At 47.2% G+C, this 19,506-nt stretch overlaps 1 protein-coding gene across 2 annotated transcripts in view; it reads right to left on the reverse strand.

Annotated features, from left to right (window-relative positions):
• Window positions 1–19,506, reverse strand: part of XPO7 (exportin 7) — a 75,496-nt gene that overhangs the window by 4,732 nt on the left and 51,258 nt on the right. For both annotated transcript variants that reach the window (XM_059490814.1, XM_059490813.1), the window contains exons 19-26: window positions 19,230–19,336; window positions 17,216–17,304; window positions 15,143–15,250; window positions 12,606–12,688; window positions 7,037–7,251; window positions 4,839–4,977; window positions 2,262–2,422; window positions 356–454 (exon numbers count right to left, since the gene is read on the reverse strand). In XM_059490814.1, coding sequence (XP_059346797.1) covers window positions 356–454; window positions 2,262–2,422; window positions 4,839–4,977; window positions 7,037–7,251; window positions 12,606–12,688; window positions 15,143–15,250; window positions 17,216–17,304; window positions 19,230–19,336 — 1,001 coding nt within the window. The remainder of the gene's footprint in view (window positions 1–355; window positions 455–2,261; window positions 2,423–4,838; window positions 4,978–7,036; window positions 7,252–12,605; window positions 12,689–15,142; window positions 15,251–17,215; window positions 17,305–19,229; window positions 19,337–19,506) is intronic.

The raw sequence follows: 19,506 nt of genomic DNA on the forward strand, positions 1-19,506 counted from the left end.
AGCTGTCCTGGCCATTGGATCATCCTAAGGATCATCCTGGCCATGAGATCATTTCAAGGACCATCCTGGCCATGAGATCATCCCAAGAATCATCCTGGCCATGGGATCATCCCAAGAATAATCCTGGCCATGGGATCATTCCAAGGAGCTCTTCTGGCCACGGGATCATTCCAAGGATCATCCCGGCCATGGGATCATTCCAAGGACCATCCTGGCCATGGGATCATCCCAAGAATCATCCTGGCCATGGGATCATCCCAAAGGAGCTCTCCTGGCCAAGGGATCATTCCAAGGATTTTCTGGGAATGTTCTCCTCCCTCATCCCAGCCTTTTCCAGCTGGGATGGATCCCTCACCTTCTCATTGAGCAGGATGAGGCCGAGCAGGGGCCGGGACATGGACCACTGGTTCCGGCAGTCCTCGAAGATGATGATGTTCAGCACCGTCGAGAGCATCTGGCACGGGGAGCCAAGGGTTAAAGGCAGCCCCTGCATCCCACCCCATGGATCTCATGGATCCCAATCCCATCCCAATCCTGCAGATCCCATGGATCCCATCCCACCCCATGGATCTCATGGATCTCGAATCCCATCCCATCCCATCCCATGGATCCCATCCCAATACCATGGACTCCAAGGATCTCATGGACCCCACGGATCTCATGGATCCCATCCCACCCCATGGATCTCATTTATCCCAATCCTGCAGATCCCATGGATCCCATCCCATCCCATGGATCCAAATGCCATGGATCCCATTCCATCCCAATCCTGTAGATCCCATGGATCCCATCCCACCCCATGGATCTCATGGATCCCAATCCCATCCCAATCCTGCAGATCCCATGGATCCCATCCCATCCCATGGATCCAAATGCCATGGATCCCATTCCATCCCAGTATCATGGATCTCATGGATCCCGAATCCCATCCCATCCCATCCCATGGATCCCATCCCAATACCATGGACTCCAAGGATCTCACGGACCCCACGGATCTCATGGATCCCATCCCACCCCATGGATCTCATGGATCCCAAATCCCATCCCAATCCTGCAGATCCCATGGATCCCATCCCAATCCTGTGGATCCCATGGACCCCATCCTATCCCATGGATCCCACCGATGTCATGGTTCCCAATCCCATGGATCCCAAAGATCTCAAGGATCCCATTCCATCCCATCCCACGGATCCCAATCCCACCCCAAATCCCACCCCAGCTCCCTCCTTGCTCTGGGATTTGGGAATCTCCTGGAATTCTCCTGGAGACTCAAGGTTCTGGAGCTTTGAGCATGGACAGCCAATAAATTCCAGTGGGTTCTGGGGCTCCTCTGTTGTTTTTTGGGCTCTCCAAATGTTTTTCAGAGTCTCCAGGTATATTTTGGAACCCCCAGGTGTATTCTGGAACCCCCAGGTGTATTTTGGAACCCTCAGGTGTATTTTGGAGCCCCCCAGGTGAATTTTGGAGCTCCCCAGTTGTTTTTGGAGTGCACCACGTGATTTTTGGGCTCTCCAGGTGTATTTTGGAGCCCCCCAGGTGTATTTTGGAGCCCCTCAGGTGAATTTTGGCCTCTCCAGTTGTTTTTGGAGTGCACCAGTTGATTTCTGGGCTCTCCAGGTGTATTTTGGAGCCCCCAGGTATATTTCATAGCCCCCAGGTATTTTTTGGCTTCCTCAGGTGTTTTTCACAGCCCCCAGGTAAATTCTGGAGCCTCCAGGTGCATTCTGGAACCCTCAGGTGAATTTTGGTCTCCAGTTATTTTTTGGTGTCCCCAGGTTATTTTTTGGCCTCCTCAGGTGTTTTTCAGAGCCCCAGGTATATTTTGGGCTCTCCAGGTGCATTTTGGAGCCCCCCAGGTGAATTTTGGCCTCTCCAGTTGTTTCTGGAGCCCCCAGGTGTATTTTGGATTCCCCAGGTGTATTCTGGGTTCCCAAGTATATTTTGGAGCCCCCAGGTATTTTCTGAGCTCTCCAGGTGCATTTTTTCAGAGCCCATGGGTATATTTTGGAGCCCCCCAGGTGTATTTTGAGATCTCCAGGCGAATTTTGGAGCCCCCAGGTGTATTTTGGAACCCTCAGGTGCATTTTGGAGCCCCCCAGGTGAATTTTGGCCTCTCCAGTTGTTTTTGGAGCGCGCCAGGTAATTTTTGAGCCCTCAGGTGCATTTTTACCCCTCCAGGTGCATTTTTTACCCCCCTAGGTGTATTTTTTGCCCCCCCAGGTGTATTTTTTTGTCCCCCCCCCAGGTGTGCTGGGGCTGACCTGCTGGATCATCTCGGGGTGCTGCTGCATGATGTGCAGGAAGCGATCGCTCTCCTGCGCCAGTGGCGTCGATCTCTTCTTGGTGCTGCGTGAGAGCTGCTTGAACAGGTAGGTGACGATGTGGTCCAGGCAGGAGCAGCAGCCCGTGCACACCATGGTGTCTGAGGGGAAAGGGGGGAAAAATGAGAGGTTTTGGGAAGGGAAAATGGGGAAAAAATGGGGAAAAAAGGGAAAAAATGGGGAAAAAATTGGGGAAAAAATGGGGAAAAAATGGGGAAAAATTGGGGAAAAAATGGGGGAAAATGGGGAAAAATGGGGGGATTTGGACAGGAAAAAAAGAGGGTTTGGGGGAAAACCCCGCAAGTTTGGGGGAAAAAATGGAGGTTTGGGAAAGGAAAATAGGGGGGAAGATGGGGGGAAAAAGAGGAGGGAAATGGGAAAAAAATGAGGGAAAATATGGGGTTGGTTTGGGGGAAAAAATAGGTGGTTGGGAAGGGAAAATGGGGAAAAATGGAGGAAAAATAGGGGAAAAAATGGGGGAAAATGGGGGGATTTGGACAGGAAAAAAAAGAGGGTTTGGGGGAAAACCCTGCAAGTTTGGGGGAAAAAATGGAGGTTTGGGAAAGGAAAATAGGGGGGAAGATGGGGGGAAAAAGAGGAGGGAAATGGGAAAAAAATGAGGGAAAATATGGGGTTGGTTTGGGGGAAAAAATAGGTGGTTGGGAAAAAATGGAGGAAAAATGGGGGAAAATGGGGGGATTTGGACAGAAAAAAAAGAGGGTTTGGGGGAAAACACCGCATGTTTGGGGGAAAAAATGGAGGTTTGGGAAAGGAAAATAGGGGGGAAGATGGGGGGAAAAAGAGGAGGGAAATGGGAAAAAATGAGGGAAAATATGGGGTTGGTTTGGGGGAAGAAATAGGTGGTTGGGAAGGGAAAATGGGGAAAAATGGAGGAAAAATAGGGGAAAAAATGGGGGAAAATGGGGGGATTTGGACAGGAAAAAAAGAGGGTTTGGGGAAAAACCCCGCAAGTTTGGGGGAAAAAATGGAGGTTTGGGAAAGGAAAATAGGGGGGAAGATGGGGGGGAAAAGAGGAGGGAAATGGGAAAAAAATGAGGGAAAATATGGGGTTGGTTTGGGGGAAAAAATAGGTGGTTGGGAAGGGAAAATGGGGAAAAATGGAGGAAAAATGGGAGAAAATTAGGGGAAAAATGGAGATTTGGATGGAAAAAAAGAGGGTTTGGGGGAAAAACACCTGCAATTTTTTGGGGAAAAATGGGGGTTTGGAGGAAAAATAATGGGGGTTTGGGAAGGAAAAATGAGGAAAGAATGGAGAAAAAAGGGGGAAAATGGGGAAACATGGAGAAAAAATGGGGAAAATTGGGGGGGAGAAAATGGGGATTTGGATGGAAAAAAAGGAGGGTTTGGGGGAAAATGGAGAAAAATGGGAATTTGGAGGAAAAATAATGGGGTTTGGGAAGGGAAAATGGGGGAAAAATAGGGAAAACACGGGGGAAATATGGGAGAAAATGGAGAAAAATGGGGGAAATGGGGAAAAAAGGGGATTTGGATGGAAAAGAAAAAGAGGGTTTGGGGGGAAAATGGGGGGTTGGGAGGGAAAATTGAAAAATGGGGAACAAAAGGGGTTTTGGAGGAAAATAAAGTGGAAGCATCCAAGGCCAGGTTGGGATAATCCAGGATAGTGGGAGGTGTCCCTGGGATTGGACTGAAATCTTTTCCAACCCCAAACCATCCCAAAATTCCAACAATTCCCAGAACCTTTAATTTGTGGTGAGATCAGTGAAGGAACCACTGCTCCAAACTCTCCAAATCCCAGCTTCAAATTCCAAACCCTCACATGGAAATCCCCACACGGAAAATTCAAACCCCCACACGGAAAATTCAAATCCCCACACGGAAAATTCAAATCCCCACACGGAAAAGTCAAATCCCCACACGGAAAATTCAAATCCCCACATGGAAAATTCAAACTGCCACACGGAAAATTCAAATCCCCACACGGAAAATTCAAATCGCCACATGGAAAATTCAAATCCCCACACGGAAAATTCAAATCCTCACACGGAAAATTCAAATCCTGACACGGAAAATTCAAACCGCCACATGGAAAATTCAAATCCCCACACGGAAAATTCAAATTGCCACATGGAAAATTCAAATCCCCACACGGAAAATTCAAACCGCCACACGGAAAATTCAAATCCCCACACGGAAAATTCAAATCCTCACACGGAAAATTCAAATCGCCACACGGAAAATTCAAACCGCCACATGGAAAATTCAAATCCCCACACGGAAAATTCAAACTGCCACACGGAAAATTCAAATCCCCACACGGAAAATTCAAATCCTCACACGGAAAATTCAAATCGCCACACGGAAAATTCAAACCGCCACATGGAAAATTCAAATCCCCACACGGAAAATTCAAACTGCCACACGGAAAATTCAAATCCCCACATGGAAAATGGGGTTTTTAGCCCTGATTCATTTATAAATCCCAGAAAAATCCCACCCCAAATCCCAGGAAAGGCAGGAGGGAGCAGCAGGAGTTACCCAGCGCGGTGAGGCCCTCGGAGATGGAGGACAGGATGTACATGATGACGTGGGGCTCCAGGCTGGCGATGAAGTTCATGTGGTCCTGGGTGAGCACTTCCAGCAGGGAATAGTAGGATTGGCTGAGCTTGGGATAATCCTGAAGGAAAAGCAGGAAAAATCCACTTGGTTTTGCTGGAAGCATCAAATTCCCAAATCCAGCCTGTCGTGAACCAGCTGGAATGTGCTGGTGATCCCTGGGAGAACTGAGCAAGGATCCTCCATCCCAGAAAATTTGTATTCCAAGAGATTTCCCATTTTCCTTCTCTTCATTCCCAACATTTCCTATTTTCCTTCTCATTCCAACATTTCCCATTTTCCTTCTCTTCCTTCCCAACATTTCCCATTTCCCTTCTCTCCCATTCCAGCATTTCCCATTTTCTTTCTCTCCCATTCCCATGTTATCCAATCACTTTCCCTACTTTTTATCTTCCCAGGGAAAACCTGGGAATTGGGATGGGATTTCAAATCCATTCCCACCCAAAATTTGGGAATTATTTACGTGGTTCCTTTCCAACCCAAAGCATTCTGTGATCCCATGAATTCCAAACTGGATGGGATTTAAAACCCCTTCCCACCCAAAATTTGGGATGGGATTTCAAATCCATTCCCACCCAAAATCTGTGAATTGGGATGGAATTTCAAATCCATTCCCACCCAAAATTTGGAAATTGGGATAGGATTTAAAACCCATTCCCACCTAGAATTTGGGAATTGTGATGGGATTTCCCACCCTAAATCTGGGAATTGTGATGGGATTTAAAACCCATTCCTGCCCAGAATTTGGAAATTGGGACGGGATTTCAAACCCAAAATCTGGGAATTGTGATGTGATTTCCCACCCAAAGTCTGGGAATTGGGATGGGATTTCCCAACCAAAATCTGGGAATTGTGATGGGATTTCAAACCACTTCCCACCCAAAATCTGGGAATTCTTCCTGTGCTTCACCCAGAGCCTGCTGCCCATTCCTGTCCCTGCCCCAAGCCCTTCATCCCTCCTTCCTCTCCTCCAGCTTCTCCTGGGATGGAATTAGAATTCCTGGGGATGGAACTGGAATTCCCAGGATGGAATTGGGATTTCCAGGATGGAATTGGGATTCCCAGGATGGAACTGGGATTCCCAGGGAGGAACTGGAATTCTGGGGATGGAATTGGGATTCCCAGGATGGAATCAGAATTCCCAGGGGTGAAAATAGAATTCCCAGGGAGGGAACTGGAATATCCAGGATGGAACTGGGATTCCCAGGATGGAACTGCAATTCCCAGGACGGAACTGGAATTCCTAGGAATGAAACTGGAATTCCCAGGATGGAGTTGGGATTCCCAGGATAGAGATGCAATTCCCAGGAAGGAACTGGAGTTCCCAGGACAGAACTGGGATTTCCAGGATGGAATTGGAATTTTGGGGATGGAAATGGAATTCCCAGGGATGGAACTGGAATTCCCAGGATGGAATTGGGATTCCCAGGATTGAATTGGGATTCCCAGGATGAAAATGGAATTCCCAGGATGGCATTGGAATTCCCAGGATGGAACTGGAATTCCCAGGGATGGGATTGGAATACCCAGGATGGAACTGGGATTCCCAGGGATGAAAATGGAATTCCCAGGGAGGGAACTGGAATACCCAGGATGAAACTGGAATTCCCAGGATGGAACTGGAATTCTGGGGATGGAATCAGGATTCCCAGGATGGAGTTGGGATTCCCAAGGATGGAACTGGGATTCCCAGGATGGAATTGGGATTCCCAGGGATGGAATTGGAACTCCCAGGGATAGAACTGGAATTCCCAGGACAGAGTTGGAATTGCCAGGATGGAATTGGGATTCCCAGGACAGAATTGCAATTCCCAGGATGGAACTGAAATTCTCAGGATGGAACTGGAATTCCGGGGATGGAATTGGAATTTCCAGGACGGAACTGAAATTCCCAGGATGGAATTGGGATTCCCAGGGATGAAACTGGAATTCCCAGGATGGAAATGCAATTCCCAGGATGGAACTGTGATTGCCAGGATGCACCTGGAATTCCCAGGACAGAACTGGGATTCCCAGGATGGAATTGGAATTCTGGGGATGGAACCTGGATTCCCAGGAATGAAACTGGGATTCCCGGGCTGGAATTACAATTCCCAGGGTGGAATTCCGGGCAGCCTCACCAGCAGGTCGCTGTGGGGGATGGAGAGCAGCAGCTTGATGAAGGTCTGCAGCGCGTTGTCCAGCGCGTCGTCGCCGTAGAGCCGGAAGACGCCGAAGTTGACGTAGCTGCCGCTGAGCGCCGCCTTCAGCATGGAGAAGCAGATGGAGATTCCCTTCAGCTTCAGCGCGTACACCTGGTCCTTGGGCACCTCGCCCAGCGTCAGGATGCGATTCCCTGCGGGAATTCCGGCTCGGGATCACCATTCCCATCCCGCCCCGGGGCTCCAAAGACATCCCAACCCATTCCATCCAAACTGGATGGGATTTCAAATCCATTCCAACCCAATCCATTCCATGATCCCATGAATTCCAAACTGGATGGGATTTCAAATCCATTCCAAGCCAAAATCTGGGAATTGGGATGGGATTTCAAATCCATTCCAACCCCAACCATTCCATGATCCCACAAATTCCAAACTGGTTGGGATTTCAAATCCATTTCATTCCCTTCAGCTTCAGCACCTACACCTGGTCCTTGGGCACCTCGCCCAGCGTCAGGATGCGATTCCCTGCGGGAATTCCGGCTCGGGATCACCACTCCCATCCTGCCCTGGGGCTCCAAAGACATCCCAACCCAAATCATTCCATGATGCCACAAATTCCAAACAATTCAAAGCCCTTGGAATGGATTTGAAATCCCATCGCAATTCCCCAGATTCAGATTGGAGTGGATTTGGAATCCCCTCCAATCCGAAACTGGGGAACTGGTATGGGATTCCAAATCCATTCCAAGCCAAAATCTGGGAACTGGGATGGGATTCCAAATCCATTCCAACCCAATCCATTCCATTCCCTTCAGCTTCAGCACCTACACCTGGTCCTTGGGCACCTCGCCCAGCGTCAGGATGCGATTCCCTGCGGGAATTCCGGCTCGGGATCACCACTCCCATCCCGCCCCGGGGCTCCAAAGCCATTCCATCCCAATCTGTTCCATGACCCCTTGAATTCCAAACAATTCAAATCCCTTGGAATGGATTTGGAATCCCATCACAATTCCCCAGATTCAGATTGGAGTGGATTTGGAATCCCCTCCAATCCGAAACTGGGGAATTGGGATGGGATTCCAAATCCATTCCAACTCAAACTATTACATGATCTCATGAATTACAAACTGGATGGGATTCCAAATCCATTCCAACCCAAAATCTGGGAATTGGGATGGGATTCCAAATCCATTCCAGCCCAAAATCTGGGAATTGGGATGGGATTCCAAATCCATTCCAGCCCAAACAACTCCACAATTCCATGAATTCCAAACTGGATGAGATTTAAATCCACTCCAACACGAAACTGGGGAACAGGGATAGCATTTAAATTCCAAGTCAAAATCTGGGAATTGGGATGGGATTTCAAATCCATTCCAACCCCATCCATTCCATGATCCCTTGAATTCCAAACTGGATAGGATTTCAAATCCATTCCAAGCTAAAATCTGGGTATTTCAAACTGGATGGGATTCCAAATCCACTCCAACCTGAAACTGGGGAATTGGGATGGCATTTAAAATCCATTCCCAGCCAAAATCTGGGAACTGGGATGGGATTCCAAATCCATTCCAACCCAATCCATCCCATTCCCTTCAGCTTCAGCACCTACACCTGGTCCTTGGGCACCTTGTCAGGATGCAATTCCTTGTGGGAATTCTGGCTCAGGATCACCATTCCCATCCCACCCTGGCGTTCCAAATCCATTCCAAATCTGGGAACTGGGATGGGATTCCAAATCCATTCCAACTCAAACTATTAAATGATCCCATAAATTCCAGACTGGATGGGATTTCAAATCCATTCCGACCCGAAATCTGGGAATTATTTACGTGGTTCCTTTCCAGCTCTCACCGGCAGGGATTTAAGGTCTTTCCAACCCAAACCATTTCATGATTCCATGAATTCCAAACTGAATGGGATTCCAAATCCATTCCAAGCCAAAATCTGGGAATTGGGATGGGATTTCAATCCATACCAACTCAAACTATTAAATGATCCCATGAATTCCAAACTGAATGGGATTCCAAATCCATTCCAAGCCAAAATCTGGGAATTGGGATGGGATTGCAAATCCATTCCAACCTGAAATCTGGGAATTATTTACATGGTTCCCTTCCAACCCAAACCATTCTATCATCCAGGATGTGTCCAGGATTTATCCATGGATTAATCCAGAAATATTCCAGGATGAAACCAGGATTTATGCATGGATGAATCCATGGATGAATCCATGATTTTTCCAGGATGAACCTAGGATGTTTCCTGGACGAATCCATGGATAAATCCAGGACTTTTTCAGGATGTTTTCAGGGTGAACCCAGGATTTTTTGAGGATGAAACCAGGATGTTTCCATGGATGAATCCATGGACTTTTCCAGGATAAACCCAGGATTTATCCATGGATTAATCCAGGATTTTTCCAGGATGAATCCAGGATGTTTCCATGGATGAATCCATGATTTTTCCAAGATGCTTTCAGGATGAATCCATGGGTAAATCCAGGATTTTTTCAGCATGAACCCAGGATGTTTCCATGGATGAATCCAGGATTTACCCATGGATGGACCTAGTATGACTCCAGGATTCATCCATGGATAAATCCAGGATTTTTTCAGGATGTTTTCAGGATGAACCCAGGATTTTTCCAGGATGAAACCAAAATTTTTTCATGGATGAATCCAGCACGTTTCCAGGATTTATCCATGGATTAATCCAGGATAAATCCAGGATATTTCCATGGATGCATCCATGATTTTTCCAGAATGTTTCCAGGATGAATCCAGGAATGAATCCATGATTTTTCCAGGATGAACCTAGGATGAATCCATGGATGAACCCAGCATGAATCCAGGATTTATCCATGGATGAATCCAGGATTTTTTCCAGAATGAATCCAGGATGTTTCCACGGGTGAATCCATGGTTTTTCCAGGATGCTTCCAGGATGAACCCAAAATTTTTCCAGGATGAATCCAGGATTTTTCCAGGATGAAACCAGGATTTATCCACGGATGAATCCAGGATTTTTCCAGGATGTTTTCAGGACGAATCCAGGATTTTTCCACGATGAATCCAGGATATATCCATGGATGAATCCAGGATGTTTCCAGGATTTATCCATGGATGAATCCAGGATGTTTTCAAGATGAACCCAGGATTTTTCTAGGATGAAACCAGGATTTATCCATGGATGAATCCACGATGTTTCTATGGACAAATCCAGGATTTTTCCAGGATGAATCCATGGATGGACCCAGTATGAATCCAGGATTTATCCATGGATGAATCCATGATTTTTCCAGGATGCTTTCTGGACGTTTCCATGGATGAATCCAGGATTTTTTCAGGATGTTTCCAGGATGAACCCAGGATTTTCCAAGATAAAACCAGGATGTTTCCAGGATGAACCCAGGATTTTTCCATGGATGTTTCCAGGATGAACCCAGTATGAATCCAGGATTTATCCATAGATTAATCCGGGATGAAACCAGAATTTATCCATGTATGAATCCAGGATGTTTCCAGGATGAACCCAGAATGTTTCCAAGATCTTTCCAGGATGAACCCAGGGTTTTTCCAGGATGTTTTCAGGACGAATCCAGGATTTTTCCATGGATGAATCCAGGATGTTTCCAGGATTTATCCATGGATTTTTCCAGGATGTTTTCAAGATGAACCCAGGATTTTTCTAGGATGAAACCAGGATTTATCCATGGATGAATCCACGATGTTTCTATGGACAAATCCAGGATTTTTCCAGGATGAATCCATGGATGAACCCAGTATGAATCCAGGATTTATCCATGGATGAACCCAGTATGAATCCAGGATTCATCCATGGATGAATCCATGATTTTTCCAGGATACTTTCTGGACGTTTCCATGGATGAATCCAGGATTTTTTCAGGATGTTTCCAGGATGAACCCAGGATTTTTCCATGGATGTTTCCAGGATGAACCCAGTATGAATCCAGGATTTATCCATAGATTAATCCGGGATGAAACCAGAATTTATCCATGTATGAATCCAGGATGTTTCCATGGACAAATCCAGGATTTTTTCAGGATGAAACCAGGATGAACCCAGAATGTTTCCAGGATGTTTTCAGGACGAATCCAGGATTTTTCCAGGATGAAACCAGGATTTATTCACGGATGAATCCAGGATTTTTCCAGGATGTTTTCAGGACGAATCCAGGATTTTTCCATGGATGAATCCAGGATGTTTCCAGGATTTATCCATGGATTTTTCCAGGATGTTTTCAAGATGAACCCAGGATTTTTCTAGGATGAAACCAGGATTTATCCATGGATGAATCCACGATGTTTCCATGGACAAATCCAGGATTTTTCCAGGATGAATCCATGGATGGACCCAGTATGAATCCAGGATTTATCCATGGATGAATCCATGATTTTTCCAGGATGCTTTCTGGACGTTTCCATGGATGAATCCAGGATTTTTTCAGGATGTTTCCAGGATGAACCCAGGATTTTCCAAGATAAAACCAGGATGTTTCCAGGATGAACCCAGGATTTTTCCATGGATGTTTCCAGGATGAACCCAGTATGAATCCAGGATTTATCCATAGATTAATCCGGGATGAAACCAGAATTTATCCATGTATGAATCCAGGATGTTTCCAGGATGAACCCAGAATGTTTCCAAGATCTTTCCAGGATGAACCCAGGGTTTTTCCAGGATGTTTTCAGGACGAATCCAGGATTTTTCCATGGATGAATCCAGGATGTTTCCAGGATTTATCCATGGATTTTTCCAGGATGTTTTCAAGATGAACCCAGGATTTTTCTAGGATGAAACCAGGATTTATCCATGGATGAATCCACGATGTTTCTATGGACAAATCCAGGATTTTTCCAGGATGAATCCATGGATGGACCCAGTATGAATCCAGGATTTATCCATGGATGGACCCAGTATGAATCCAGGATTTATCCATGGATGAATCCATGATTTTTCCAGGATGCTTTCTGGACGTTTCCATGGATGAATCCAGGATTTTTTCAGGATGTTTCCAGGATGAACCCAGGATTTTTCCATGGATGTTTCCAAGATGAACCCAGTATGAATCCAGGATTTATCCATAGATTAATCCAGGATGAAACCAGAATTTATCCATGTATGAATCCAGGATGTTTCCATGGACAAATCCAGGATTTTTTCAGGATGAAACCAGGATTTATCCACGGATGAATCCAGGATTTTTCCAGGATGTTTTCAGGACGAATCCAGGATTTTTCCACGATGAATCCAGGATTTTTCCATGGATGAATCCAGGATTTATCCATGGATGAATCCAGGATGTTTTCAAGATGAACCCAGGATTTTTCTAGGATGAAACCAGGATTTATCCATGGATGAATCCAGGATGTTTCCATGGACAAATCCAGGATTTTTTCAGGATGTTTCCAGGATGAACCCAGAACCTTTCCAACATTTTTCCAGGATGAACCCAGTACAAATCCGGAATTTATCCGGGATTTTTCCAGGGGTGCACCCAGGCAGCTCCAGGACCCCTCACCGTAGGTGGTGATCATCTTGCTGGTCTCCCGGAACAGCAGGATCCCGTTGGGAGAGGAGACATCGAACTGCAGCCGCTGGGACCTGCAGGAAAAGCAGGGAATGCTCAGAGGAAACCCCAGGGAGAGCTTCCAGAACATTCCAGGGCCTGAAGGAGCTCCGGGAGAGCTGCAGAGGGATTTGGGATAAGGGATGGAGGGACAGGACACAGGATTTAAATTGGGAAAGGGGAAATTTGATGGGATTTTGGGAAGGAATTCCTGGCTGGGAGGGTGAGGAGGGGCTGGTATGGAATTCCCAAATAGCCGTGGGAGTGTCCAAGGAAAGGTGGGAAAAGGGAAGGATGCAAGGAAATCTTGGAGCCCTTTCCGGAGCCTAAAGGGGCTCCAGGAGAGCTGGAGAGGATTTGGGATAAGGGATGGAGGGACAGGACACAGGGAACGGGTTTAAACTGGGAAAGGGGAAATTTGATGGGATTTTCGGAAGGAATTCCTGGCTGGGATGAAATTTCCAAAGGAGTCCAGGCTGCCCCTGGAGTGTCCAAGGAAAGGTTGGATCCCCCAGGTATTTAAACATGTTTTAAACCCCTTCTAAAGTGCAGAATTCAACGAAATCCCAAATTTTTGGGAACTTCCTACCTGTTATAAACGGGGTTTGGGAGGAAAAATGGGCTTTGGGGAAAAAAAATGGGATTTGGGGGGGAAATGGGGGGAAAAAAAGGGATTTGATGGTGGAAAATTGGGGATTTGGGGAAAAACATTGGAGTTTTGGGGGCAACAACTCCACAGGGAGGGATGAAATAACCCATCCCAAGAATTCCAGGGAATCCTGGATTTTTGGGAAGTCCTACCTGTTGTGGACCAGCTCAGCCATGAGTTTGAGCTGTTATAAATGGGAATTTGAGGGGAAAATGGGGGGGGGAAATGGGGAAAAAAATGGGGATTTGCGGGGGCAACAACCACACAGAGAGGGATGAAATAACCCAACCCAAGGCTCAGAATTCCATGGAATCCTGGATTTTTGGGAATCTCCTACCTGATATAAATGGGAATTTAGGCGGGAAAATGGGGCAAAAATGGGGATTTCATGGGGGGGGAAATGGGGAAAAAAATGGGGATTTAGGGGAAAAAAAAGAGGGGTTTGGGGGCAACAACCCCACGGGGAGGGATGAAATAACCCCTCCCAAGAATTCCAGGGAATCCTGGAATTTTGGGAACTCCTACCTGTTGTGGACCAGCTCAGCCATGAGTTTGAGCTGTTATAAATGGGAATTTGAGGGGAAAATGGGGGGGGGGGAAATGGGGAAAAAAATGGGGATTTGGGGGGGGGGCAACAACCACACAGAGAGGGATGAAATAACCCAACCCAAGGCTCAGAATTCCATGGAATCCTGGATTTTTGGGAATCTCCTACCTGACATAAATGGGAATTTAGGCGGGAAAATGGGGCAAAAATGGGGATTTCATGGGGGGGGAAATGGGGAAAAAAATGGGGAATTAGGGGAAAAAAAAGAGGGGTTTGGGGGCAACAACCCCACGGGGAGGGATGAAATAACCCCTCCCAAGGCTCAGAATTCCATGGAATCCTGGATTTTTGGGAATCTCCTACCTGATATAAATGGGAATTTAGGCGGGAAAATGGGGCAAAAATGGGGATTTCATGGGGGGGGAAATGGGGAAAAAAATGGGGATTTAGGGGAAAAAAAAGAGGGGTTTGGGGGCAACAACCCCACGGGGAGGGATGAAATAACCCCTCCCAAGGCTCAGAATTCCATGGAATCCTGGATTTTTGGGAATCTCCTACCTGATATAAATGGGAATTTAGGCGGGAAAATGGGGCAAAAATGGGGATTTCATGGGGGGGGAAATGGGGAAAAAAATGGGGAATTAGGGGAAAAAAAAGAGGGGTTTGGGGGCAACAACCCCACGGGGAGGGATGAAATAACCCCTCCCAAGAATTCCAGGGAATCCTGGAATTTTGGGAACTCCTACCTGTTGTGGACCAGCTCAGCCATGAGTTTGAGCTGTTATAAATGGGAATTTGAGGGGAAAATGGGGGGGGGGAAATGGGGAAAAAAATGGGGATTTGGGGGGGGGCAACAACCACACAGAGAGGGATGAAATAACCCAACCCAAGGCTCAGAATTCCATGGAATCCTGGATTTTTGGGAATCTCCTACCTGATATAAATGGGAATTTAGGCGGGAAAATGGGGCAAAAATGGGGATTTCATGGGGGGGGAAATGGGGAAAAAAATGGGGATTTAGGGTTTGGGGGCAACAACCCCACGGGGAGGGATGAAATAACCCCTCCCAAGAATTCCAGGGAATCCTGGAATTTTGGGAACTCCTACCTGTTGTGGACCAGCTCAGCCATGAGTTTGAGCTGTTATAAATGGGAATTTGAGGGGAAAATGGGGGGGGGGAAATGGGGAAAAAAATGGGGATTTGCGGGGGGCAACAACCACACAGAGAGGGACGAAATAACCCAACCCAAGGCTCAGAATTCCATGGAATCCTGGATTTTTGGGAACTCCTACCTGTTGTGGACCAGCTCAGCCATGAGTTTGAGCACGGGCGTGGTGCAGGCGGGGTCGTGGTACCAGAGCTCGATGGCTCTCTGCAGGATGGGCATGTACGAGGGGTAACTGGGGCAATTAAGGAATTCCCGCTTTGCCAGGGCAGAAATCCCACGGGAATGGGGCAGGGAGGGGGGCAGGGGCACACGAGGATGAAATTTGGGGTTTCTGGGGTTGTTGTTGGTGGGTTCTATACTGGGAAAAATCATCGGTGTGGGATCGCAGGAAATGGGATTTACAAAGAGTTCCTGGGATTCTGGGATCAGGATTTGGGATCAGGATTTGGGATCAGGATCAGAACTGGGATCAGGATTTGGGATGGGATTAGGATCAGGATTTGGGATCAGGATTTAGCATCAGGATTGAGGATGGGATCAGGATTGGGATTTGGGATGGGATCAGTATTGGGATCAGGACTTGGGATGAGGATCAGGATTGGGATCAGGATTTGGGATGGGATCAGGATTGGGATCAGAATTTGGGATCAGGATTTGGGATGGGATCAGGATTTAGGATCAGGATTGAGGATGGGATCAGGATTTGGGATGGGATCATGATTGGGATCAGGATTTGGGATGGGATCAGGATTGGGATCAGGATTTGGGATCAGGATCAGGATTGGGATCAGGATTTGGGATGGGATCAGTATTGGGATCAGGATTTGGGAACAGGATCAGGATCAGGATCAGGATTTGGGATCAGGATTTGAGATCAGAATTTGGGATGGAATCAGGACTGGGATCAGGATTTGGGATCAGGATCAGGATCGGGATCAGGATTTGGGATTAGGATTCAGCATTTGGGATGGGATCAGGATTTGTGATCAGGATTTGTATCAGGATCAGGATTTGGGACCAGGACTGGGATCAGGATCAGGGTCTGGAATCAGGATCAGGGTTTGGGATCAGGATTTGGGATGGGATCAAGATCGGGATCAGGATCAGGATCAGGGATCAGAATAGGAATCAGGATTTGGGATCAGGATTGGGATCAGAATCAGAATCAGGATTTGGGATGGGGATTTGGGATCAGGATCAGGACTGGGATCAGGATTTGGGATCAGAATCAGAATCAGGATTGGGGATTTGAGATGGGATCACGACTGGAATCGGGATTTGGGATCAGGATCAGGGTTTGGGATCAGGATCAGAATCAGAATCAGGATTTGGGATGGGATCACGACTGGAATCGGGATTTGGGATAGGATCTGGGTTTGGGATCGGGATCAGAATCGGAATCAGGATTTGGGATGGGATCATGACTGGGATTGGGATTTGGGATCAGGATCAGTGTTTGGGATCAGGATCAGAATCGGAATCAGGATCGGGATCAGGATATGGATCAGAATTTGGGATCAGGATCAGTATTTAGGATCAGGATTTGGAATCAGAATTGGAATCAGGATTTGGGATCTCGATCAGGATCGAGACCAGGACAGGGATCAGGATCAGGATTTGAGACCAGGACTGGGACCGGGACAGGGATCAGGATCAGGGATCAGAATAGGAATCAGGATTTGGGATCAGGATCAGGATCTGGGATCAGGATCAGGATTGGGATCAGGATCAGGATTGGGATCAGGATCAGGGTTTGGGATCAGGATCGGGATCGGGATCAGGATCAGGATTGGGATCAGGATCAGGATTGGGATCAGGATCAGGAACAGGATCAGGATCGAGATCAGGATCAGGATTTGGGATCAGGATCAGGATCGGGATCAGGATCAGGATTTGGGATCAGGTTTGGGATCAGGATCAGGGTTTGGGATCAGGATCGGGATCAGGATCGGGATCAGGATTGGGATCAGGATCAGGATTGGGATCAGGGTTTGGGATCAGGATCAGGATTGGGATCAGGATCAGGGTTTGGGATCAGGATCGGGATCAGGATCAGGGTTTGGGATGAGGATCAGGATCGGGATCAGGATTGGGATCAGGATCAGGATTTGGGATCAGGATCAGGATTGGGATCAGGATCAGGGTTTGGGATCAGGATCAGCATTGGGATCAGGATCAGGGTTTGGGATGAGGATACATCCACTCGAAGAGCATCATGAAGCTGGTCTTGGCATTGAAGGCGAAGGCGATGCCCCGCAGGTCCCGCACCAACCCCACCAGCGTGCGCTGAGCGGGACGGAATGAAATAAAATAAAATAAAATAAAAATAAAATAGCAAAAATATAATAAATATAATGAAAATATAAGAAAGAATGGAATAAAATAGAACAATAAAAAAGAGTAAAATTCAGGCACCCCCAATTTCCACTAAACTGATCCCAAGGGATTCAGGCATCCCAATTCCCATTAAAGTGATCCCAATTCCTTCTGGACCCATCCCAATGGATTCAGGCAAAACCCATTTCCCATCAAACTGATCCCAATTCCCACTAAACTGATCCCAAGGGATTCAGGTTCCCCAATTCCCATTAAACTGATCCCAATTCCTTCTGGACTGATCCCAAAGGATTCAGGCATCCCAATTCCCGTTAAAGTGATCCCAATTCCCTCTGGACCCATCCCAAGGGATTCAGGCACCCCCATTTCCCATTAAACTGACCCCAATTCCCACTAAACTGATGCCAAGAGGTTCAGGAACCCCCAATTCCCTCTGGACCAATCCCAAGGGATTAAGGAATCCCCAATTTCTATCAAACTGATCCCAATTCCCATTCAACTGATCCTAAAGGACTCAGGCACCCCCAATTCCCACTAAACTGATCCCAAGGGATTCAGGAACCCAAATTCCCATTAAACTGATCCCAATGGATTCAGGTTCCCCAATTCCCACTAAACTGATCCCAATTCCCATTAAACTGATCCCAATGGATTCAGGTTCCCCAATTCCCACTAAACTGATCCCAAGGGATTCAGGAACCCAAATTCCCATTAAACTGATCCTAAAGGACTCAGGCACCCCCAATTCCCACTAAACTGATCCCAAGGGATTCAGGAACCCGAATTCCCATTAAACTGATCCCAATTCCCTCTGGACCAAATCAAAGGGATTCAGGCACCCCCAAATCCCATTAAAGTGATCCCAATTCCCTCTGGACCCATCCCAAGGGATTCAAGCACCCCCATTTCCCATCAAACTGATCCCAATTCCCTCTGAACTGATGCCAAGGGATTCAGGTTCCCCAATTCCCATTAAACTGATCCCAAGGGATTCAGGCAGCCCCAATTCCCGTTAAAGTGACCCCAATTCCTTCTGGACCCATCCCAAGGGATTCAGGCAAAACCCATTTCCCATCAAACTGACCCCAATTCCCACTAAACTGATGCCAAGAGATTCAGGAACGCCAATTCCCATTAAACTGACCCCAATTCCCACTAAACTGATGCCAAGAGATTCAGGAACGCCAATTCCCATTAAACTGACCCCAATTCCCTCTGGACCAATCCCAAGGGATTAAGGAATCCCCAATTCCTATCAAACTGATCTCAATTCCCATTCAACTGATCCTAAAGGACTCAGGCACCCCCAATTCCCACTAAACTGATCCCAAGGGATTCGGGAACCCAAATTCCCATTGAACTGATCCCAATTCCCTCTGGACCAAATCAAAGGGATTCAGGCACCCTCAGTTTCCACTGAACTGATCCCAAGGGATTCAGGCACCCCCATTTCCCATCAAACTGATCTCAATTCCCTCTCAACTGATCCCAAGGGATTCAGGTTCCCCAATTCCCATTAAACTGATCCCAAGGGATTCAGGCATCCCAATTCCCGTTAAAGTGATCCCAATTCCCTCTGGACCCATCCTAAGGGATTCAGGCACCCCCATTTCCCATCAAACTGATCCCAATTCCCACTAAACTGATCCCAAGGGATTCAGGACCCCCAGTTCCCACTAAACTGATCCCAAGGGATTCAGGAACCCAAATTCCCATTAAACTGATCCCGATTCCCTCCTGGCCAGCTCCCACCATTCCAGTTTTTCTCCCAGAGCTGGGCACAGCTCCCTGCTCCCCCTGCCCGCCCCAAAACCCCAAATCCCATGGAAAAGATCCCAGAAAAAGCAGGAAAATGGGAATTGGGCCTGGCTGACCTTGGCCTCCTGCTCGTTGAAGGAGTTGGTGCTGAACATCTGAGCCACGGTCTCGAAGGCAGCGGTGAGGGGCAGCATGAACTGCTCATACTGATCCTCATCCTCCCCTGGAAAACAGGGAAAAAACATGGAAAAAACATGGAAAAAACATGGAAAAAACATGGGAAAATGCCCCATGAACTGCTCAGACTGATCCTCGTCCTCCCCTGGAAAACAGGGAAAAACATGGGAAAAACATGGAAAAATCGCCCATTAACTGCTCGTACTGATCCTCATC

This window comes from Ammospiza nelsoni, chromosome 30 (genome assembly GCF_027579445.1).
Source record: "Ammospiza nelsoni isolate bAmmNel1 chromosome 30, bAmmNel1.pri, whole genome shotgun sequence".
In the NCBI taxonomy this organism is placed as follows: domain Eukaryota; kingdom Metazoa; phylum Chordata; class Aves; order Passeriformes; family Passerellidae; genus Ammospiza; species Ammospiza nelsoni.